Source organism: Pteropus alecto, unplaced genomic scaffold (genome assembly GCF_000325575.1).
Source record: "Pteropus alecto unplaced genomic scaffold, ASM32557v1 scaffold21, whole genome shotgun sequence".
NCBI classification, from domain to species: Eukaryota; Metazoa; Chordata; class Mammalia; order Chiroptera; family Pteropodidae; genus Pteropus; species Pteropus alecto.
In genome coordinates, this window is record NW_006436282.1 from 2,130,072 (window position 1) to 2,156,066 (window position 25,995).

General features: G+C 38.6%; 1 protein-coding gene across 1 annotated transcript in view; it reads left to right on the top strand.

Annotated features, from left to right (window-relative positions):
* The first annotated feature begins 19,476 nt into the window (after positions 1–19,476).
* The window catches only part of COL1A2 (collagen type I alpha 2 chain), a 34,506-nt gene continuing 27,987 nt past the window's right edge, over positions 19,477–25,995 (top strand). Inside the window, 5 exon segments of the mRNA XM_025046944.1 lie at positions 19,477–19,682; positions 22,236–22,246; positions 22,834–22,848; positions 23,483–23,518; positions 24,683–24,806. Coding sequence (XP_024902712.1) covers positions 19,613–19,682; positions 22,236–22,246; positions 22,834–22,848; positions 23,483–23,518; positions 24,683–24,806 — 256 coding nt within the window. The 5' untranslated portion in view covers positions 19,477–19,612.

Consider the following 25,995-nt stretch of genomic DNA (forward strand, 5'->3'; position numbering starts at 1 on the left):
CAGTTTATCTGTGGATTTAAATGAAAAATTAGTAGTTTTTATTTCTGTGGGGATTTACTCTTACTCAAAAGATGAGAATTACCCACTGACACTATATCTTCACGAAAAAGAGCAAGAGAGAGACAGAGACCAAAATACCTGGGACCGGGGCTGGGGTGGGGTTGGGGGAGCCATTCTGAGACCAGCGTTTCAACCTCTCCTTCCTGATTGCTATTTAAAGCACTTATTCTGACTTGGAGAAAATGTAATATATAGTTTCTTAATGTGTTTAGTTAAGGACCTCATGAATCATGTGGATGTCTCCACAACCTAAGTGGTTATTATGCTGACCCAAGGGTGTGCTATTTTGTGGACACTTCATCTTTGTGTCCCTGTTTATTTGTAGCGAGCAAGCTCAGTTCTGTAAGACACTGATTAGAGGGACAATGGAAGTTGTTATCTACTGTATGTTGCATACAGCAAAAAGCTGCCAAGTAGTGTTCACATAATTGAAGATGCCGAGCTTTCAGACTTGATTGTGATTTTGGTTTGGAGCTTCCAATTCTAGCTCAGGCTCTCAATAAGGCCGAGACTGCTCCTTATTCCGAATTATTCCTTTCAGGAACAACATCCTAATCATGAATCTTGGAGATGGCATACCCGTCGTGGCATTTAAAACCTCCTTTTTAACTACAACAATCTCATCCTTAGTCTCCTCCAAACTAGTGAACCAAGTCTGCTTCCTTTGCTTACAACTGCATTTCAACTTTGCAAAGACTTATACTAAGAAGAGAGGCGGTGGGGGATGGTGATGGCGCTGAGTTAGTACAACTCAGAGCCGGAGGAAGGAACGTGAGGGAGTTGCTGTGCTTTCTTACCAGCTGTTATACATCAAGAAGAGACAGGCTTCTGTAACCCTTTCCTAGCATGCTAGTGCAAAACAAAAGCCAGACAACTCAGTTTTGATAGATTTTCCTGTGAAAATATGCACACAACATAACATCTCTTTTCCACTGAGGTGTAGGTTAGGAAAACATTAATCTGAAATATATAAAGAAAAAGGCTAGGGTTGGACCTGCTCTTGGTCAACTCTCAGAAGTCTATTCAGATGTGTGTCCCTTATGGGTTAAGTACAGGGCACCTCCCAGGAAATGACAAATGGTTCCACGGCCAAAGTTTTGCTCACTCCCCTGCCCCCAATATCCAGACTTCCAGACTTCAATCTTTTTACCTTCCTCATCCAGCCCAGTTTTAAAAAAAAAGAAAGAAAGAAAGAAAGAGAAAGAAAAAAAGTGAGGGAGAAGGAAAATAGCTTGAAATTCTGATGATAGACTTGCTTAAAATTGTCCACGTTGCTTGCTGAGGCAAAAAAAAAAAAAATCTTTCTAAAGTATATGACTTATTCTGTAGCTGCTAAAATGTTTGTCTCCAATTAGAGAGATTTGTCTCCTGTGTTTATTTCATTATATCTTACATTCTTATTGTATTTTTTTTAATTTTGCAATTTTTCATTTTAACAACCTTATTTAATTTTAGCACTACCCACCATGAAGAAATCAACTATTTTGTGAAGCCCAAGGTCCCTGGATATACCAAAACCTTTAAGTCAGTGTCCACAAGCTTTTTTTAACCTACAGATGCCTGGGACCCACAAATTCTTCTCCGTCAAGCTTATTCAACCCCACATCTTCACCTAACACTGTCTCACCATGAGGTTCCCAGATCTGTCTCTCTAATCCTGACCTCTCTCCCCATCTCCATTTCTCTCCCTGTAGTGTTTGCAAGACTTCATCTGGCTCTTCCACTACACCTCCAAAGTAACATGTTCAAACAGGAATTAATCTTTCCTCCCAAACCCACTGCTCTCATCTGGCATTTCGTGATTCTGTAAATAGTAGCTCAACTTTAATCCTTCCACCCAAATATGCCCAATGTAGTCTCCTCCTTTCTAGTCCCACTGCCAGACTATAAATGCTACTGTATTTTAAATATGGGGGAAATTTTTTGAGAACAAAAGTATTTAAGAAGAGTCAAAATGCTGCAGATGAGACTAGAACAATTTTTGAAAGACAAGTAGGATTTAGGTAAGACAAAGGAGAGGTGGAATGGAATCTGGCAAGAAGATCAACGTGTATAATGATCCAGATGCAGGAATAAGCATGGCTTGTGCACATGCAGTAAGAATTTGTTTGACTAAAATCAAGTGTGTTTATTAGTCTCCAAAAGTAACTCCCTAATCAGCCATGCTTCTAGGTCATCATACTCTTGTGTAATCCTATCCTCTCGAATCTCAGTTGTCACTGAGACTCTCTTTGTGATTATAGAATGTCGTGGAAGTGACACTGCATATCTTCCATGACCAAGACAGCAGAAGTCTTGCAGCTTCTGCTTTAGTCTCTTAGAACACTCTCTGGGGTTCCAAAAAAGGAATTCACTGCTGTGCTAGAGATGCCACATGGAGGCATTTCTGTCAACAGTCCCAGCTGAGCTTGGCCTTTCAGTTATCTCTGCTAAGGCAACAGATATATGAACAAATCCATTTTGGACCAGTTGCACAAGACCAGCTGCCAGCTGAACCTTGTGTGACCTCAGTTAATACAAAGTAGAACAGAATAACCACCTAGTTAATCGCTACTTGATTTCCCAATCCATAAATCAAGAATTTATTGTTTTAAGCCACTAAGTTTTGGGCTAGTTTGTTAGGCAGCAACAGATAACCAAAGCACAAAGGCAACTTTTGTTGAGTAGTAGAAAATTAAATATGTATGTTAATTTCAAATTATGGAACACCTTGGAAATATCAAGCAGAGAGGTCCTTCCTGTTGGTATAGAATAATAGGGACCTAATAAAAGTTTTTGAGCAGTAAAATGATAATCATAGCATTGTATGAAAGATAGTTTGAAAGAAATACACAAAATGCATAGAGAAATGGCAAGCTTGTGCAATTTAATGTAGATAATCCAGGATCTAAACCTGGCTTTGATGATATTGAGAAACTTACTAGCTTGAACTTGCTACCACCTCAAGGGATTGCTGTGATGGCTAAATGGGTCATATACATGACAGTACTCTGAAAACTCATTCTAAAGACCATATAAAATATATTCTTGTTAGGTAGATAAAGGAGAGAATAAAGGCATCAAAAAGAACTAGAAAGTTGGGACAGCAATCTGAGTGTAGAGTGATGCATTCCTTATTTAAGATGATTGATTTGATCCCTCTCTACCCTTAATTCCAGACGCTTCCTACTAAATAATTTGTACTCTAGCTACACTAATCATGAAGCGTAGCTTCAACATGCCATATCTTTTCTAAGCTACAACACTTGTTTTTGCAGGGCCCCATACCTCTAGGTCTTTCTCTTCATATCTACCACGCCATGCCAGTTCATCTCTCAGGACTCAACTAGGGTTTTGCTTCTTTGTAAATTTTTGATGATTTTCATAGTTTGAATTAATTGCTTGCTTATTAGGGCCTCCACTGTATATTGTACTCTATAGTGATTCCACATAATATTAAATAGCATTTGTTTGTTTATGTATTTGTCATTCCAGTAGTACTACACTCTAAGCAACTTTGATTATCTGGCACATAGTAGGGTCTTAATAAACTTTTTTATTTTCTTTTTATCAACTAGAACATTAAGGATAGCTATAAGAAGGATTGGAACAAGTGACATCTTAAAGAAAACAATAGAACTTTATGATTGACCGAATTTAGGAAACAGAGATTATGGAAGAATCAGAGATGATCCTGAGGTTTCAGATGTGTACAACTAAGAGAACATCGTCACACAAAGAGACTGAGGAAAAAAATAAGGATTCTGGCCATACGTGAAAAATTTTGGAAAGCTTAGATATAAGTATTTTGAATTGAAAAAATGGCCAAACATTCCAATGGAAATATCTAGAATTAATTGTCTATATAAGGCTAACATTGAGTGCATAGAACAAGAGTCAACCTTTAGTTGAAAGACAGAATCTTTCAGTTAACTCTTTGATAAAAGATCTTTTCAGAGAAATGGTGCACAGAGAGAAGAAGAGGCCCATATTTAAGGAACAACCAAAAGAAAAGAGTTATAGAGGAAAACTGAAATAGGTAAGCATTAATAAGCTACCAATGGTAATGTCACAGAAGCCAGTAGCAGTTGCTGGTTACTCAACAAGATGGTTGTCCTACATCATCTCAAACATACAATATGCAAATCTAGGTTCAAATTCACAAGTCTGCCTTTCCCCCAACTTTCGCCATCTCTGTTAACACCATCACTCACTCAGAGTTCCCAAAAACACTTAGAAATCATTTACAATTCTTTCCTTAACCTGATATTCTCTCAACAAATTCTACGAACCTGTCTTTGAACTATATAATTCTCCTCCACCTTCTCCTGTGCAACCTACTATCACCAGACGATGTGATACAATTGCTTTTTAACTGTTTGCCTCTAATCTCAACTCCCTACGATCTATCCTTCTCACCACCAGAATCAATGTTCAAAATCACAAATTAAACCACAGAAATGCCCTACTGAGAATCCCTCAATGATTCTCCATTCCTCACAAGATAAATCTTTGTTCTCTATTACATGGATGCTGCCTACTTCTCTGCTTCTCTTCTGATGCTTTACCATAAAAAATCTCCATTTTCCAGCCATGGGAAATTATATGCAAGAATTTCAAACACAACATGAAAGGGAATTCATTATTTTCTCAGATTCAAATCTAGTCTTCTGCCAGGATTCTCAATCTCAGATATGTTACCACAACAAGGCAGAAACCTGATAGTTGTATTTGATTCCTCCCTTTTCCTAATTCTCACATCCCAAATCTACTTACTGCTCTTCATCCCCAGTGTTATCGCCCCAGGCCCCACTACCATTCATCTCTTATCTGGAAGAGTCACTTAAAAGGTCGTGTTTCACTTACCCCTCTCCAATCTAGCTCTAGACTATAGACAAAGTTATCTTTCTAAACGGAATCTGCCCATAGTTAGAGTTAGAGTTAGAGAGATAGGGTTAATGTATGGGTTAGGGATTAACACTGTTTGATGGATTCTCACTGTTGTTAGGATATATTTCTTAAGATGCCTTTCAAGGCCCTCCCTGATTGTCCTCTGGCTCAACTGAAACAGAGTTGGATTCAACCCCTACCTCACCGGTTCCCCCCGTCCCTTGGCTAAATGGCACCATTTGTTATGGACAGAATGTTTGTGTTCCACCATCTAATTCAAATGTTAACACTCTAACCCCCAATATGATGGTTTTTTAAGGTGGAGCTTTGGAAAGATAATTAGGTTTAGATGAGGTCATCAGGGTGAGGCTTCCAAGAAGGGATTAGCGCCCTTTTAAGAAGAGAAAGAGAAGTCAGAGCTCTCTCCCTTTTCCATGTAAGGACACAGCAAGAAGGCAGAGGTTTGCAAGCCAAGAAGAGGGTTCTCACCAGGAACCAAATCTACAGGCCCCTTGATCTTGGACTTTCCACCCTCCAGAACTGTGAAAATTAAATGTCTGTTTTTTAAGCCTCTCAATCCATGATATTTTGTTATGGTAGCCCAAGCTGACTAAGATGCCATTCCGAGTTTGTCATTTCCTCAGAGTCCTTCCCTGTGTCCCATAGATAGGGTCCCTGCCATGGACTCCCATAGTGCCCCACAGATTTTCTGTCAGATGGTTCATTACAGTTTATGGTGCAGAGTTGTTTCATGCCTGCCTTTTCTGCTAGACTATAAGATCAAGAGAGCAGGAAACCTCTCACCTCAGATTATCAAGGTCTGCAACAGTGCCTGAGAGATGGTAGGCATAATATAAATATTTAACAAAAAAATGAATAAAGAAGTTGATTCCACTATGCTGCTATATGTTTTTGCATCTTCTTGTGTATATCCTGCAGAGCCAACCCAACAAACCTTCACTCATCAAGACTCATCATCTCCTCTTGAGAGTCCACCTTAATATTCTCAGGCAAAGTTAGATATTTCTTTTCTATTTTCCCACAGAAAGATCTCTGCTGCATTATTTTGTGTCTCTCTCACACATCCTCACTAAATTATGAACAACTTTAAGGCAATTATCACCTTAAGCATTCTTCTGTTCTCCATGCCTATGATTCAATATGTGTTTACCGAATACATGGATAAACGATTCATTTGAAAAGTAGGTTAAAGTAATATTTCTTCCAATATTGAGAGATGGAGCTATCCTAACTGTTCAGTGGTTTCAGTTGTTCATTATTGTATTTGAAAGGTATTATAAACATACAAGAAACAATATTGTATTTTTTAAGTATAGAAAATAAGGGGGTAGGTATAGTCATTTTACATTTTACATTAGGAAAATACCTTCAGTTAATTGTGAAACTATTCTGCCAATTCCTTGTTGTTCACCACAGTACATATTTTAGCCCATTCTTTATTTTTAAAAACAACATAAATAGTGGACATTCCTTAATGTTCTTTGAAAAATATTTCTAAAACATTAAAAGCCATGCAATTTTAAGTTGTGTCATGAATCTCCACTATCTTTTCTTAAACAATTTTTTTTCTATTTGTAATTCTTCAAATTATCACTGTCATCTTCTGACTGCACTTTCTATAAATATTTTGGAGCTGAAACCTATAGACAGAAAAGATTAAAGTTCTAAGAATTGGTATGCTGTACTATTTCAGACCTTTGCCATTGACTGGTCACAAGACATTGATGGAACCACTTTGTGTCTCTGGAATGATTCCATTATGCCTCACATGAAGTGTGGCAATCAAGGCTGTAAAAATAGAGCAAATGGTCTCTTAAGTCCCTTCTTGTTCCCTGCTCCTATCATGGGCTTTGATGGCTGCTGAGGCTTTAACCGAACAGTTTCTTCAGCTTGAAGACCATTTTGTATTATTTGAGACAATTATAGATGGCTCACATGGATTTGCCTTATTTTTTTACTAGTCTTTCTTTCTCACAAGACTGGGAGTTTCCTTTCAAAAAATTATTGAGGTGAAATTCACATAACATTAAATTAACCATATTAAAGTGTAAAATTCAGTGGCATTTAGTGCAAGCATAACTACTATAGAGTTCCAGAACATTTTCATCATCATCAAAGGAGACCCCTCCCCCACTCTCAAATTAAGCAGTCATTCTCCATTGCCCCTTCCCTATAGCTCTATGGCCACCACTAATATGTTTTCTCGCTCTGTGGATTTACCTATCCCGGATATTGCAAATAAATATGTGACATTTTGTGTCTGGCTTCCTTCACTTACTGTAATACTTTTAGTGTTCATCCATGTTGAAGCATGTATCAGTATTTCTTTTCTTTCTATAGCTAAATAAAATTCCATTGCATGGAAATGCCACATTTTATTTTCCATTCACTCATTGATGAACATTTGGTTTGTTTTTAGCTTTTGGCTACTGTGAATAATGCTGCTGTGGATGTCAGCTTCTTAAGAACTGGAATTATATATCTTGATCTTCTCAGTGCCTGGATAATTGGTTAATCAAAAGTCTGTTGAGTATAATGATATAAGTTAACGTTTTAATGAATATACAAAGACAAGTGCACACGTTTGCACGTGTGCATGCACACCCTGGTTCTCCACCTGTCTTCCTTATCTCAACTAATGATACCAGCATCCGCTTAGTAGCCCAAGGCAGAAACTTCTCCATTTTCCATATTTAATTGATCACCAAGTCCTATCAATTCTAAGTCTTAAATACCTCTCAGATTAGCCCTCTTCTCCCTGTCTTTACTGCTTTAGCTGTAGGTCAGCCCCTCCTCATCCCTGCACTATTACAATGCTTTCCAAGTGACTGATTAACCTCCAGGCTCTTTCCACTGCTGCTTGGATAGCCTATGAAGACGTAAATCAGATGGTCTCATTCTCCTGCTTGAAATCCACCAGTGGTTCTCTCCATGGACAAGATATTAAAGGAAGACTCCTTAATATAATACAAAATGTGCCTAATAATTTCTATTTACCTTACCAATAGCCTTATTTTCCCCACTGCTCTTTAATTATACCCTAACTTCTAACTCTGAATATGTACAGTAAGTCCTCACTTAAAGTCATCTATAGGTTCTTGGAAACTGCTACTTTGACTGAAAGAATGTATAACAAAAAATAATTTTACCATAGGCTAATTGATAAACAGAAGTTAGGTTCCTAGGGCATATTTCTGGTCACAGAAACATCACCAAACTTCTAAATAGACCCCAAACACTCCTAATATTAAATACTGAAATAAATGAGAGCTATACATACATTTAAGAAAGATGAATAAAAACAAGGAAGATATTTTCCAATCCACTTATTCCAGTTCAGAGTCATGGGGGTGGGGATAGGGGGCTGCCCTAGCCACTCAGGGGGCCAGGTGGGAACTCACCCTGGGAAGGATGCCCTCCCATTGCAGGGCCATCTCACGCCCATACCTGGGACAATGTGGACATGCCAGTTCACCTCCCATGTACATCCTTGAGGTGTGGGAGGAGACTGGAGTCCCCGGAGAAACCCACACAGACATGGGGGGAACAGCAACCCACACAGACAGTGGCCCGGACAGGGAATCAATTGTTTTTCTCATCAATGTTATAACAAAATGACTGAACAAAAAGATGTTATTCAAGGACCATCTGTATTTTCCCTCCTTAAACATTTCTCCTTTTCTTTCATGCCTCCATTTACTCAACAAATGTGAAATGAGTACCAGCTCTGCCTCTAACCATGATAGATCCTGTTGACGCAGGGGTGAATAAGACTGGCTAGGTCCCAGCCCTCATGGAACTTATCTTATTGAGCAGTGGCAGTATTGACATCTGAGGGGGATAACTACGTGTTATGGAATCTGTCCTGTGTATATAGGATATTTAGCAACATCTCTGACCTCTATCCACTAGACATCAGTAGCACACCACCCTCCTCTAGTCAGGACAGTAAATATTGTCTCCAGATATTGCCAAATGTCTCCTGGGGGCAAAATCAGCCTGGGTTGAGAATCACTATTCCAGAGGAAAATTATGATAACATTAATTATTTTTTAAGTACAGCTTATGATAAATGTCACCTGCCTCTTCACATGTTGTACCATCTCCTTAGAAAGGATTTTCCTTTTTTTCTGCCTGGCAAATTTCTCCACCTACTCAACATTCTCAAAGAGAAGCAGGTACTTCTTATTCTTTGATCCTCCTTATGAATTTCCTTAGACTTTGTTAATACATTGTTCACTGAATAAATGCAAAATATCTTTGTTTGAATGAGTTAATGCACTATTTTCTCCTGTTAGGTAAAGTAACCCCTCCTCATTAGTGAATTGCACCTACTTCAAATTTTAGTAAGCAAGGGATTCCAGTATATGTAAACTGAGTTTTGTATACCTTTTTTCCAACTACAAGAATCTTAGTTTCAGTATGTAAGAATTATGAGTCACTCTTGTTGGGGATAATTAGAAGAAGAAATTGGGTGTTGGGAATTAAAAAAAAGGAAAGGAAAGCAGATGGCATGGCACTAACAGAGGTTTTTGTCTTGAAGCTTTAGGAAATAAGGGAATTCGAGGAGACACAAACTAAGACCCTAAAATGGCACTCCTGCAGCTGCAAGGAAAGAGGGGAGTGATTGTTGTGGAAGAGGCCCGATGGCATGTGCTCTGGGGAATTATTTCACACTAAAGATTCAGAGTCAACACTTTCAGATCATGAAGTCAGAAAGGACTTGCCTATTTGGATGAAGAAGCAGATACAGGAGGAAATTCTTTCATACGTATATTTGCTTCAGCGAAACAAAGCAAATTTATGGGCATTTCATTGAAATGGCAGAGAAGAAAGACCCTGAGAAATTTCTATTGAGTAAGAAATGGTAAGTGGAAAGCAATTGTACCATAACCATCATTAGTAATTTAAGACATGAAAAATGCCACTGATGCTCTCCTTACTTAGCATTCCACCTTGATGATTCTACTTTAGAGATTGTACAAAGATTTATAAGGGTTTGCATTTAGTCCCTCTGTGACCTTATTTTCCCCCTAAAATCTTAAGTACCTCAAACTAAAATATCTCCTTATCTTTGCAATTGGGGAGGATCAACTATATTTGTGACATCTTCTGAGCTTGGAGTCTATATCTTATCCCTCTGTTTATCCCTTCATTTGCACCTGGCACATGCTTGGAACGTCATCATTGTTTGTTGAGCATACAACCCAAAACAAGATGTGTCTAGAGGAACTGGCAAAACCCATCCTCCTTTCTCAGATGGAGATTCTGAGAGAAAAGTGGAGACCGGGAGCAGGCACAGCACAAATGGATTCAGCTGTAGGCAATAGTTGGAAGTCGGAAGCAGAGAAAGCACAGAGATGACTAGTATTACTGGGCCAAGCCAGGACTGCCGTCAGTGAAGTCCTGCAGGAAGGAATGCAGGTGTTGGAACAGGTGCTGGAATATAGAGCCCTGGGGAAGCACTATGGCAGATCCAGCCAGGCAAGTCTGCAACAGTAACAGACATGAACATAGAGACATGGTGCTGAAGTCTGGGGACAGGACTCTAGCCTCCACTGTGTCAGGAAAGGGCAATAAAATGATGGTTGCCAAGATCATGTTTCAAGCCCCGTTTTCTCTATTGTATCTTGCATATACAATAGTATATTTGTTGAGTGAGTGAACCAATGAACAAGTAAATCAAGTGAATAAGGCCAATCATAGAGGAAACAGGCACATTATCAAAAGTGAAACTCAGGAGCTAGAAGATAGAAGGTATGCTATAAGAATGTTATTAAATTCAGATTGAGTTTCAGATATACGAAACCCAGACAAAAGAACAGTGCCCCAGAGTGAAATCCAATGAATGGCAGTTAGAAAATGCTAAAACTGGAGCTTCTTAAATTTATCCTTCACAAGGACAGGACCTATTTCCAGAGTCTGCAAAGGACTGGGTCTGCAGATATGTCTAAGAGGCCGCAGTTGTAAAATAAGGACCCTGTCAGAAAACCCAGCAGGGACTGACAGGAAGAAACAGTGAAGTAAGAAAATCTATTTCCTTACTTACTTTCTTGGGTACTTCAAAATGAAAGTCCATTTTAAGGCTCTGGAGTGCCATTTTTATTCAAGTTTCAAAACATGACATGGGAACTATGGGGAGTAGAAGCATATGTTTATGATGTCAATATATAGATAAAATAGTTCCAAACATTATCTGTGCCTTGGGGCATTTTCTAGAATAACTAATAAATGGATTTGCAGTAAACTATAAATTCTTCCTGTCTCACCTGAAATGTTTAATTAGAAAATTAATTACCTAGGGAATTATGTCCCAGTTCCACAGAGTGGTGAATTCCAAAGAATGTAACAGGGAGAAATTCATTGATCCATAAGGGAACTGCGGCGACAAACCAGATTTCATTAACACAAAGTTCTAACCATTAGGCCAATCACTCTTGGCTTTCTCAAAGAGTTAATGTATATCCTTTGGAACATTTTTCCACTGTAGATGTTACGTTACTCAACCATAAAAAGAGTTTTGATCAACAAAAAGGGATTAAAACAGTCTTCCTTTGATGTTATAAATACTATAAATAAAGAACAATTAATAGCCTTTCAGAATGTTCAGCTATCCATCCCCTTGAACCAAGGAGAATCAAGAAAAGCAGCAGCAAAAATGGGTACTAGACTTATTAGGGTGATCACTTTGTAAGTTATATAAATGTCTAAGCACACCTGAAACTAATATAATACTGTATGTCAACTGTAATTGAAAATTTTTAAACTATATTTTTAAAAATGAGAAAAAAAAGAAAAAAGCAGTAGGTCAACAAATAGAGAGCAAAATCGATTTTAAGGGGGCTTTTTGGAGTGAAGGAGAATAGAAAAAGAGTTAATATTTTCTTAACTGTGTTCTCCCACTTTTTTTTATCTTATTATGCTCACATATATTCTCCATGATGTTAATTTCAGATTTATTTCAAGTTAACCATAACAGTCACATTCCTCAATACTAAGTTACCTGTAGGGTGAAAAAACACAGATTGCCGCTAACTCACATCCAGTTTCTGACTTAGTAGGTCTGAGATGGGGCATGCGACTTGTATTTCCAACAAGTTCTAAGGTGATGCTAATATTACTAGTCTGGGGACCACACTTTGAGAACCACTGATCTGGAGAAAACCTGTGCCTTTTTTTTATTTAGTTTTATTTTTTTATCAAGTTTATTGAAATAACATTGGTTAATACAATCATATAATTTTCAGGTGTACATTATAGTTTGACATCTATATATTCTAGTGTGTGATTACCACCCGGTCTTTTTTGATACTCAATTTTCTCTTCTGTAACATAATAACTAATCTCCAGGCTATTGTAAAGGTTAAATATTGCAAAATATTCCAGACAAATGCTAGACATTATTTAAATGTAAAGGAAAGAGCCAGAGAATGAGAATCAGGAGATTCCCTGGTTACAGGCCTACTGTAAGCCAACTCTTCACATAATCTCTCTAGGCATGTTTTCTCACTTGTAAAATGTATTAATTCATGCAACTAAAACTTACTGAATACCTGTTGTGTATCTGACATCCGCCAGACTTGAGAAATATGATAGAAAAATAAATCCTGATTTCACACACTTGTGATTACGATTTGGATGATATCTAAATTGTCTTCCAACTTTAAAATTTCATGACTTTTAATTGTTAATAATATTAGCTTTTTTAAATTCTTCAATCGCCTTGTTCTTCATAAATTAGAATTAATAAAATAAAATGCTTAGAAAATATCAAGGAATAATTAGCTGCTACTATTGGGTGACTTGGTTAAAATACATTCATGTGTTATTCAAATTTCATGTGTTGATTGTCACTCTTACCTACCAATAAAAAGAAATTTTAAAATGTGCAGGTTAAATGGTAAACCATCAATGAAAAAAATAACCAGAATTTACACTTAAGTTCCATATTCCCCAGTTACGTCATGCCAAATCAGTCTTTATTTATTGAGTAAATATTTGTTGAGCATCTATTATTCAGCAAGCACGATGCTAGGATCCAGGATTGGAAGTGTCAATAAAATAGTCATCATCTCTATTGAAGACTTTGTGTTCAAGTGAAGCCAGTCAATGAACAATTAACTCTTTTTAATTAATCCATTATCATTGTGATAGATACTAGATATTAGAAGTACAAGGCATTTTAAAAATGTACCACTGAGGGACTTTATCCGTTCTAAGATATCTGGGAAGCCTTAGACAAGTCACTGCATCTCTCTAAGTCTCAGGGGATTTTTCGCTTGTAAAATTGAGAGTAATAAAATACACCGGATTAAAGTTTACATGATTGTTAGAGGTTTGAGATAATTTATGAATAATTCCTGGCACAATACTTAGCACACTATATAATAGGTAGTTACGATGTCACATTAACTAACTGGAAGATTGCTCATACAAGTAGAAAATTCCAAAGGCCAAAATCAAATTTTATACTTTAAAGAGTTCTCCAATAATACCATTAACTTAATTTGCTAGTTATTTTTAAAAGATGAAATACAAATTATATAAATTCTAAATATGGTATCATATAATTAAGTATTTATCATTCTTTTTCTATATGTAATATAGGAACCAAAGAACAAGTATCTTGATTCAACTTAATGGGTGAATTAGTCAATTACCAACACTCAGAACCTTTTTTGCAACTGAAATAAAAGTCTTATTTCTTCCAGCTGTTTGAAAGGAACTGAAAAATATGAGCCTGGAAACCAAGCCAGCCAAACTTCTAATAAGCTGGAGTGGACTTTTGGAATGCATCATCATTCTCACGCTCTACAATTTAAGGATGAATTTTGAACTAGCCGAAAAAATGTAATCAAAGAAAAAGGTGGACTTAATTTAAAGCTGAAATTTGTATGCCCTAATATGTCTCTCGGAATTAAAGACTTTTGACTATGAGATAGTCAATAACAAGATACCAAAAAACAACTATATCCATATAATCTGTATGAGTACAAGAATACTTGAGAATTGTCTATTTCATATTTCTAAACTTGAAAAATGGGGCACTAAATCTCAGGTTAATTCCCCAGATTAAACTGAGATTCATACACTATGAGATAAATTAACTCCGTCTACACATTTTAAAGGGAACTACTGAAAAAAAAATTGATCATTTATTACCAAATTTTAAAAAAATCTGCAAGCACTAAGGTACACATTGCTTCAATATTAAAAAACAAATGAGGAAGGGTAAAATGCAGGAAACCTAAAGCAGAAAAAGCACATTTCGATGGAAGTCTTTAAAATGGAGTGAGATTAAACATCTGCTTTCAACGGTCTCATTCTAACATGCATAATTCTCTTCCATATTAACCCTAACATCACCCTTAACCTACATCCCAACGCCCTCCTGACTTCTGTTATCATCATGCGCCACATGACAACATTTTGGTCCACGACTGACCGCGTGTAAAATGGTGGTCCCATAAGATTATAATGGAAACTAGATTTAGGGTGGTGAGCATGTAGATATCAAATTATAACGAGGTACACCTGAAATTCATATATTATTAACCAATGTAACCTGAATAAATTTAATTAAAGAGATCGTAATGGAGCTAAAAAAATTCCTGTCACCTAGTGATGTTGTAGCTGTTGCAGTGTTGTAGTGCAATGCATTAGTCACGTGTTTGTGGTGACACTGGTGGAAACAAACCTACAATGCTGTCAGTTGTATAAAAGTATAGTACATACAATTGCAGTAACAGACTGTACCACGAAGGTTTGTGTAAGTGCGCTCTGATGTTTGCATAACAACGAGATCTCCTAATGATGCCCTTCTCTGATGTGTTTATTACCTCACTCTTCCACTTTCTGTCAGCTGGATTCCATTTCATTAAAACCACCCTCAGCGAGGTCACAGAGACCTCCAGGTTGCTAGTTTATGTAATCGTTTTAGCCTTTACTTGAGTTCTCAGAAACATATGAAACTTTTCAGCACCCAAAAAACTTATGCTCTCCTCCCACAAAAAAAAAAAAATCTGTTCCCTTGCTTTCTGTGTTGGAGACACTACAGTTTTTTTCCACCTCATGTAGCTGTTCCTTCTCAGTCACCTTTATGAATTTTCCTCTTCTTCTGTCTATTGCTTACATACTGCAGCTCTTCAGGGTTTTAAGTTCTAGGCTTTATTATTGTCTATTTCCATGCATGCATACAGGCTGGGGGGCTTCTTCCACTGGAACAATATCAGTAATCTCATGATTCCCTTATCCATAAGTCTAGGTCAAGTATAACTTGATCTAAATATCTGATCACCTACAAGACCTACCCATTCGATGGTCCACAATCACCCCAAACTGAACACATGCAGATTCAACCTCTCTATCCTCCCTTTCGTTACCCCAAGCCTTCCTCTCCTCAAATGTTTCCTGATTTGATAGACGATACCTCCAGGCAGCCAGTGGCTAAGGCCAGAAACCCGATGATGTCCCTCAAGTCTTTCTTCTCCCTCACCCTACCCCCAACCAAACACCAGAGTCTTTTGCCTCTAGCTCCAAAATATTTCTAAAGCCCACCAACTTCTCTCCCACTTCACCAGCGCTACCCTGGTCCAGGTCACCATCATTTTCCTTCAGAAATACTGCTGAAGCCTCCTGACCGGTTTCTGTCTCCACTCTGTTCCTCCTCTAATCATTTCTCTACAATGCAGTCAAAGTTTTCTTCTTAAAAGCACTCTCTCATTACATAGTTTCTGTGTTTAAAATCATTCAAACACTCCCCATGACATAGTTAAGAAAATACAAGCACCAGAATACAGCTTAAAAAGTGCTGTTTGATCTGGTCCCTGGAAAACCCATCAATCTCACCTCTGGTTCCTTCCTCTATTCTCCCTGCTTCCCTCCACAATCCCATATGCTAAAAGACTTCCATTACTCAAAATTACTAAATCTTCTCACACCTCTGTGCCTGGATCTGTCCCCATCCTTTTGAAATCCTAGTCACATTTAAGGCTTGAGCCTGTTGCATCCTCCAGGAAGCCCTCTTTGACTCCACCCACCTAATTCTAGATTGGATGTCCATCCGAAATCCTCCCATAAACACATCAGCTCCCTGTACCCCCCATCACAATACTCCCCACACACTTCTCTATCCTCCAACAGACTATAAGCCATCTAAGGGCAATGACCATGTCATTCTGTTTCACAATTATATACCCATCAACTAGTACAGTGCCTGGCACAACATTAAATATTAGTTGAGTGAACATATATATCCGATCTCATTTAAATAATCAGCAAGAAGTGAATAACCCAACTGATGTGGCGTAGGGCAGGAATCTCTATGTTTTCCAAAGAAATACACACTGAGAGGCCAGCCTTCAAACCTTTTCAGTTACCACCTTAATCGTCAGCTAATACCTACTTAACAATTGTTTGACAACCAACTCAATTAGAGCTAGAACTAGAATGAGTGTAGTATTAATGCTTTCCAGAGAGCGAATCCTTAATAAATGTTTGAAAGGAGACTTTAGTCAGATGTTTACTTTGATCAAAAAAAGAAATAAAAGTATGGCCTTTTCAGGCTGTTCTGCAGCAGCCAGACTCCTAGCCATTCTCTTCCCATATTATAAAGTATGGTCTAGTTTGTCATCTGTAGGTCTTAGGGAGTTGAAGAGATCATCCTTTTTGCAACAGAGAATGATGCAAGAAAAGGAACCCAGATGTTAACTGCCTGGAGGCCAAAAGTAGAAGTCTTTGATCTCTGCTTCCCTTCTTCCAACCTCCACTATCAATCTCTACCCCTTTCTACTCCCTTCCTTCTTGCTCCTCCTACTCAGTCTCCAACCTTTCCATCCCCCATATTCCCATCCCTGCCCCCAGTCACAGAGGCTTCCCTTACACTCACACGCACCATCACAGCCACTCAGGACACTTAGTTTAGGCTTCGGGTCAGCTCTTTTCCCAGCCCCACCCCATTCACACAAAAAGCTTCTCACTGTTTGGAAGCACAAAATATGAAACAGAGACCTAAATAAAAATATTAAAGAATTCCTTCTATAACACAAACACTATTTTCCCCATTGAGTGATGAGTAAGAGAAAGAGAGCATCAAAGTAATGTATAAAAACTACTGAAACTGGACTCTGTCTTCCACTTAAAAAAGAAAAATTTCCCATCAGTTTTCTCCATTTTCATTGTTCCAGCTAGATTCAGGGCTTCCCACCAACGCTGACAACTGCTTGCTTCAAACTTCAAATCCTGCCACATCAGCAGGGAGGGAGCCCGGCAGCATTTGGTATTTGCATCAGTTTCCAGGAATGCATTTCAAGTTATCAGTTTACTCTGCAGAGATGTTTTTTCCTTTTCCTTTAAGTTTATAAAAGTGTGCTTGAACTCATAGTTTTCTAATTCTCAAAAAATTAGCTGAACATTTTTTATGCTAAAAGAGAAATTTTAATTGCACTTCCAAAAACTGTTCTACAATTTAAATGATCAGATTTGACTGTAGATTGATTCCTCCTACTAAACACCTTCCTAGAACTGACCAGATATCCTTTCAAATTACTTCACTTAAAGTTATTTCAAAAAGTTTTCCGAAGTTATCTCCCAAGTCAGTTCCTTTACTTAGAATAAAAAAAAGAGTTTATTATAATTTTTGGTTGTTAGCTTTTATTTCCATTAACCTTTTCGTTTCTTTGTTTTTAAGTTTAGAGGAAGCAACCAGTTTAAGAATATTCATTCCCTTTGGTTTAAAGCACCTGCTGATGAGTTAACTAAGGTAGAAATTCTTGCTTAAATTATAGCCAACAGGGAAAAAAAAAAAAAAAGGAAGAGGAGGAGATGGAGGAGGGAAAAGATGAGGGAAGAAAGAAAAAAAGATTCTTAAAGAACTATAGCCCACTCGATTTCTGTTTGGTGGTGACGGAACTGACCTAAAGATGCCCCTTTTGCATTGACTTCTGGGAGAGGACGGCGCTCTGAGTAATCCATGGCTGCCCCACTGGGGGTGCTGGGCAAGCAGAAGCACAGCCTCAGACCCGTAGCCTTTCCTCTGGGCCCAGAATGACATCTCAAAAAGGCTGGGAAAGGGCCATCCGCTGAAATTGACTGCACTCAGTATTTCGCAGTTCTCAGGAGCTCTGGCCTCCCAGCTTCAGTATCTCAGGGTCAAGGCCCCAGTTCCTCCCTTCCCTGGTGGGGAGCAGAGGGTGGGATGGGGCTGCAAGGGGACAACGAGGTTGAGCATTGGGGAGTTAACATCTACATTGATGGGGGCGCTGCTTGGGGTGTTACCAGAGAAGACAGACGGTATCTCAAACTCGAATTAGAAGCTCCTAAAGATGGGCAGGCGTTCCCCCAAGCTGCGGAAGGAGTTAGGAAGAAGCTAGGAAGATGCTTGAGCGTTTGATTGCCTGTAAGAGGGGTGTCAGTGAATGGGCAGCGAGATCAAGAGGGATCGTGGCGGGGGAGGGAGGCTCCGGATGGGTCTAGCAAATGCAGATAAGGAGTCTGCATCTGATAAGAAGGAGGGGGAGATTGGAAATCTGAAGAGGGCGCGGAACCTCAGAAAGGAGATCTCGTAAGAGAGGTGTCCAGGTCGATCTGCTGCAGTCATTTCTCAGGGTCACGCAATCCCCAAAGCCTCGGTTGGTTGAGAATCGGCCTCAGCAGAGGGAAGCGAGGAGGAGGAAGAGCTTGCCAATGGCTTGGGCTGGTCTAGTGTGCGCAAAGCTTATCCTCCCTGTTGCTGGGTGCCACGTCGCCCCACCCCACCCCCCAACAGTAGGTGTCCTAGGACTCCAAGCTAACCGTCCACAGACAGACCACCTCCCGCCCCCACCAACCCTCTCCTGGAGCCAGGAGAGAGAGAGGAGCGCGCGTTACTGCTGAAAAAGTGGGCGCTCACACGCCCAAAGCGACAAAAAGCTGGCGAAAAGCTATGCAGGGGCGGAGGTGGGGGCGAGAGGCGGACTGGAGGGGGCGGGGGAGGGCGGCCTCCGGCTGCGCCACGCGGCCGGACCCTCGCTCCTTCCTCCCCTGCCCCCTCCGCGCCCGCCGAGCCCCCTCCGCCCTGCCGGTGGCCCGCAAGGCACAAGGTGAGGCCGGCTGGACAGCTCCTGCTTTGATCCCGGCTCCTGTCCCCTCTACAGCTGCCCTACTACCCCGAGATCTGCAAACTGCCCACGTCGGTGTCTGCAGAGCGCTCCGACGTGTCCAAAAGTGTTTCCAAATTTGGAAAGGATGGGGGAGGGCGGGGGGATGGGGAGGGCGGAGGTATGCAGACAGCGAGTCAGAGTTTCCCCTCGAAAGCCTCAAAAGTGTCCACGTCCTCAAAAAGAATGGAACCAATTTAAGAAGCCAGCCCCGTGGCCACGTCCCTCCCCCCTTCGCTCCCTCCTCTGCGCCCCCGCAGTCTCCTCCCAGCTGTGGCTGCCTGGGCCCCCAGCCCCAGCCCTCCCATTGGTGGAAGCGCTTTTGGAGGCACCCTCAGGCCAGGGAAACTTTGGCCGTATAAATAGGGCAGATCCGGGCTTTATTATTTTAGCACCAAGGCGGCAGGAGGTTTCGGCTAAGTTGGAGGTACTGGCCACGACTGCATGCCTGCGCCCGCCAGGTGATACCTCTGCCGGTGACCCAGGGGCTCTGCGACACAAGGAGTCTGCATGTCTAAGTGGTAGACATGCTCAGCTTTGTGGATACGCGGACTTTGTTGCTGCTTGCAGTAACTTCGTGCCTAGCAACATGCCAATGTAAGTGCCTTCAGCTTGTTTGGGGCAGATGACGAGGGAGAGAGGTTAGATGGGTGGGCACCCTGGTCTGAAAAAGGAAAACTCAAAACTAAGTTCGAGGTGCAGCTTGGAGGGAAGGCTCTCGGGCGTGTGGAGAAACGCCGGCGTTGATAAGAAACAGATAACTTACCTTAGAAATGAAAACATAAAAGGCCCAACTCTCGCCAAAAGTTAGGGAACTTTTCTCTGAACTCAGAGTGAAACATAACTTATCTGGATCCTCCGGTTGGTGAAGTTCAAAGGGAGCAGAAAGGCTCTTCTATATGGATGAGAGATTAACAACTGATGTGATGAAGGACGGCAAGGGCCTCCCCTAACAGGCCCCATAAATGCACGGATGCCCACCTTGATAAGCTCGGTGCCTGTTTTAGAAAGCCTTCTAATTTAGTAATATAAAACTCACCCCCTGAGGGCTTTTCTCTTCTGAGTGTTTCAAGACTTGTCTGGAGGATGATGATGATGAGGATGATGACCACGACGACTATGAGGCGCCCTCTGGAGTGAGGACAGTGAAAGCACAGGGGACCAGGCCTTAACACTAATGGAAGATTCTATAGGTTTATAGGGAAAAAAATTTCTGATTGAAGCCATTTCCAGTAGCTAGTCAGTGTATTCTGGGAAGGAAAATGGATGCTACTTGGAATGGATACATTCTGAAAAGTAAAATTAGCTTCTCAATTCATTATCTGGTCATGGAAATGGTAACATTTAACTAAAATCTTCTCTGTCTTTTGTTGAACCTGAGAGTTACCTCTTCAACATGTTTCCGGTAACAGACATTCTGAACACAGCAAGTTGGGAAATATCAACACCAATCTGAGATTCGAGAGACCCATGTCTTTCCCACTTATCTGCCACTTTTTTGCTATGTGACCTTGGGCAAGTCAAACTGAGCCTTTTCTAAAATGCAGGACAGTGCGCTCGCTTCGGCAGCACATATACTAAAATGCAGGATCAAGATTAGATGACTCCAAGGCCACTTTCCAGCTGTAGGTTTTATAACTAGACTTCCATATCAAGCTAGAATGAAAAAAAAATCAGTCCCTTTTGTCTTGAAAATGGCTTCCTAATGACCAAAGATATTGATGTGGTGGAGTATGAGGGGTGTCTGGCCTCACCCAACCTCCAAAAAGTTTGCTCCACCCGCATACCACAGTGTCTACCATTGCATCATTACTGATGCATTTTTTTGTGTATTTTCTTCCTTCCTTTTAGTATACAGACTGTGGATACTAAGGAGTAACTGCATTGAATAAATTCACATTATCAAGTTTTTTTTTTGTAAAATGAGATCTGAGGGTGGAGGAAAGAGTTGGCTCCTAGAGAAAAGATGAAAACAGACCTAGGGAAGTTTGAAGGTACAAAAGGCAACTAATCCTCTGATCAACAGCCAACCTATGGTCTGGAATAAAAGTTACCAAACACGCATTCTTCAAAATGGCTCAATCTGAGTAATTAAAAGGCAAATTTCCAAAATCATAAGGACTTCCATTAATCAAGTCCAGGCAAAAACACAATTAAGTAAACATACCACTTTCCTGATTTAAAAGTAATTCTCATAAATTGCCCTTTAATGTGGTTTACTCTCCTGAATTGTGACTATTGCAACAGATGTTCTCACTCCAAATGACATACTTCTTGACCACCTAATTAAAACAATTTTTAGGGGTGATTCATCTTGTTGCCAGCTTGACCACACTTATATCCTGTGTTAACCTGTAATTTTTATACCATAGGAGAGGAATTCAGTTTTAAGAACTTACAGCAATTATGGCAAAGGAGGAGATATAACTTTAGTGTATTTTCCTATTGTTTTTCAAGATGATTTTTAATCCACAGTTTTTCTGTTTATACAAAGCAATTCCTTCTAAGGAACCAAAGTAATACATATTGGTAAAATGACCTTACCTAATTTAAGTGAACCAATTTAAAGCAAAATTTCAGATGTCTGAATGAATCCACTCTCATAGTGACTAATTTGCCAATTAGACCTTTTGAAACAGGACATTAAGAATGATACAAACTCAGTGAAGCACTAACTTTAATGTTTTATTTTTACTTTAAAAAGTCTACTCTAGTAACATTTCTAAATTTCCCCTATTTTAGATTTTTAAGTATTAAAAATTATCTAAAGTATAAATTATTTCCTCATCAATGTACTAGTCCTGCTCACATTCAGCGGTCTACCTGTGCAATTTACCAGCTTAATTACTAAGCATTAGAAATATCCTTCAGACACATTAATATTTCATAGGTTTACAAAATAGCAAATAACAGTTTGATTCAAAATATAGTTACATGTTAATATTGCATGCAAATTACCCTACTGATCCCTGCCATACTTTCGACCTGCATAATTCCCAAGTCATTAGAATATTCATAATAAAAAAACACAGTTGGTCCTTTAATTAGGTAAGTTAATTTTGTAGACTAATATATCTAGTTGATAATCACTGCTATTGGTCAATGAAATAATACTAATAATTATTTCCTGTTTTCCTCTTTCTTCTACAGCTTTACAAGAGGTAAGTAAAATTATTTTTAGAATTTTCTTTTAATACTTTGATTGCCTTGGCCACAGTAACGTCTTTTTGGGGTTGGAAGGAGAGGCTACATTGGTATTGACCAACCTGGATTCCCAAGAAAATCAGGAGTTATGGTAGTCGGAGCTTTCTGGCTGCCTTAGAAAGTATCCACCCCAATTCCAAAATGGGCGGGGCTACCAAAGACGACCACTCTCATAAGAGCAACCATAAAAAATAGAAAGTAAATAACCCAGTGGAAGTTCGGAGTTTAGCAGCAGCTACTACAAAACAGAAGACATCACAGAGCTAGAGAAGCTTGTCACTCCCTTGGAATCAGTTTTAAGAGTATTATGAACAAATTCTTAGCTCTTCAGTTGAACCTGAGGCATAATTACAGATAAGTATATATGTCGGTTCTGTACATATTTTATTTTATTTATTTGTAAAATTTAAAGTCATGCTTTGAAATAGTAAGATAATAGTAATGAATAATATATATACTCCATAGGTATATTTGTATACTACATGCAAACAGGAGCCATTTTAAAATTTTTCCTCATAATAATCATTTACTTATTCTTTTCTAGGCAACTGCAAGAAAGGTAAGAGTCCAATACTCCATAATATCTGAAATAATCAGTGATAATTTATAATTTAACTAAATTTATAATAGACTATGGATGGAAAATACTTTGCCAAGATTTGCCCACATGAATATGCATTAGCTAAATCATAAAGTAGCTTTGATGTTTAAGATAACAAAGTTTTATTATCTTCCAGAAACCTCTCTAATTACACTTATATTTTACAAATTGGTGATCTGCATACTAAAGAAAAAAAGACTTGTTTTTATTCTGGAAATGGAATGACTATTATGTCAATTATAGATAGTAGGTGAAAGTTTATATTAAAGGGCTTTAACTATATAAATATATTGTTAATGATGTAACAAAATGGTACTTTTTCCACAGAAATCATCTTTCTAAAAATAGTAGTTATAATGTTGGCCTAATGACTGGAGACTATAGCCTCTAATCTTCCAGTTTTAAAAAATTACATGTAATTATAATAAGAACAATAGGCTTTTATCTATTGTATTGTGCCATTTTTATAACTATTATCTAATAACATTGTGGTTAGATCAGTCTTGCTAACTAATTTTTATCAAGATTCTTTGCTCGCTCATTGGAAATTGCTTAGACACTTAGAATTGTGCTGTTTGTATCTTCCTTGTAGGGTCCAACCGGAGATAGAGGACCACGCGGAGAAAGGGTGTGTAATTTTTGAACTGTTAAAGGGCTTTGGCCCATAATTGAATAACTACATATTAGAAACTACAGGAGACTGCCAATTTATAAGAATATTATGTATCCAGATAATTGCACCACCTTTTAAGCAGATAATGCCTTACAGAAGAGGAGAATGAGCATTATTACATATAATCAATATTCTTTTCAGGTCAAGACTATCCTCCCAAAAAGCAAAACTATTACAGACAGCCTTATTCTTTGCATGGTCTCTCTTTCTTTGTTTTTAGTTGACCTATCCAACACATACGTAATGAAAATGTATCTACCTACCACTACACAGTCCTTCTCTTTTTAAGGCGTTTTGTTTGCTTTTCAAGTAAGATCTCTTATGTAGCCTGGGAATAATAGTGAAACAGCGGTCAACAACATATCTCTATCTAAATTCATAAATGTGCAAATTAGGCTTACATTTTATTCATGGTATGCTTTTATCTCTCCGGTATGCCTGTTTGGCATGTATAACTACATGGTTTTGCATTATACGACAATTTGCCAATATGTAAATACCTATATCTTCTATTTATCAGGAAGTGGAGACTTAAATGTAGCCCACTCAAACAATTTATTAGAGGTAGCATTATGTCACTAAATTACTTCAACAACATCATGAAAAAGCCCTACAGAAAATCCTACAGATTTTCTACCATGCGATAAAATTACTTTATTAACTATCATATTTAATTATGATACTATTCTCACATACCAAAACAATTGAATAAGTTCATCACAGTCAAAAACTGACAATCACTATATATAGCACATCGCTGTGCACAGTTAACCATATGAAGTTTATAGAGTCATAAAGTTTAGCTATAATTTCTATATTTGGATATTGGAGCTCTCTTATGAATTAACATTCAATGGCTGAGATAGTACTCTTCCTAGAAGAATTACCCTGTCCGGTGTCTTCTTTGTATTTCAGTTATTAAAACCTCCTTCTAAAATAGATCCATGTCGTAAGTGAATTTCAGTCAGTGACTAATATGTCATATTAAATTTCTACACGACTTGCACACTGAAAGGTCTGAACAACTGATCTTACCACATGTTCTTAGGTATCTGTTTTCACTTACAAGTTTCTTCAGGGTCTGTCTAATCCTGACCTAATTCACTTTTTACATAACAGGGGCCACCAGGCCCACCAGGCAGAGATGGTGATGACGGTACCCCAGGCCCTCCTGGCCCACCTGGTCCTCCTGGCCCCCCTGGGCTTGGCGGGGTAAGCTGTCTTAAGTATTGCTAACTTGTAGGTAATTTCAGTTTCTCATACTTCTATTGAAAGAAGGCTCATTGTGGAATTTCTTTTTAGCAGTTAAGGGAGAGTCTGCTATTTGGATATTAGTATATTTTATTTCATTTCTTTAGTTTCTTCATTCAAGATTCTGTTTTGCCCATTCTCTTTGTGAGCTCTTGTCAATTACAGAGCTGGTCTTTGCATTAACTGAAGGTAGCTGCAGCCCTCACGACCATTATTTAATTCGAGAATTTAATATATTTTATCAGTAGGGCACAAATAAGAGGTGTTGCATTATTAAAGAGTTTGATTCGATTGAATTATAACTGAAATCTTTGCTCTTAAGCAATTTCACAAACATCCTACTCTTTTTATTCTCCTTGGCTTGAAGTGTGCTGAACCAACATTCAAAGCAGTTTTAGGTTTAATTTGCTTGAAACTAATTTGAGAAAAATACATTTCCCTTTTCATTAATATCTTCTTTTAGCTTTATGTCCTTAACAATGGTATGAGTGCCAAATGGCCTCACTGCAGGAAGGAAAACATATTTGCTTAATTGGTTAGTACTATGAATCAGAAGCCTGATTCCAATAATGAACTATATGCCAGTAAAATAAGACCTTTCTCCCCCAAAGATCTTATTATGATTGCTTATCTACTGAGTACATTAAAAAGCACCTTCTTTAATAGATCTACTGCTATAAGATCTTTAACAGTAAAGTTATTACTGTGAACTATTTTTTAAAAGTTTAATCTTCTAAGGAGCATTTTAATTTAGTTTTCCTCTAAACTTGAAAACTTTTTGAAACTCCAGCAAGAAAAAGTTCTCTTAGTCATTTCGTGTAGTTCTGGAGGAGTAGGGCAACAGGTGGAAATGCAAAGGTGTCCTCTTGATCTCTGCTTGATTTATCAGTGGCCCTCAGTGACTTTTAAGGTTTAGAAATATTCCCTTCCTCTGTGTAGAGGTAGGACATGAGAGTGGAGCAAGAGGCTTAACAGGGGAGGAAAGGATTCGAAAAACTAGGCAGGGAAGCTCCTCACTTCAAACCAGGTGTGGACTAAATTTTAAACTTATATTTACCTAACTGTTTAAGAATTTAACTCAATATAGAATTCTAAACTAATAATTATATCAAAAATATTGCTCACTTTTAAACAAAAACAAGAAAATATTTACAAATAGAATGAGAAAATGAACTACATGG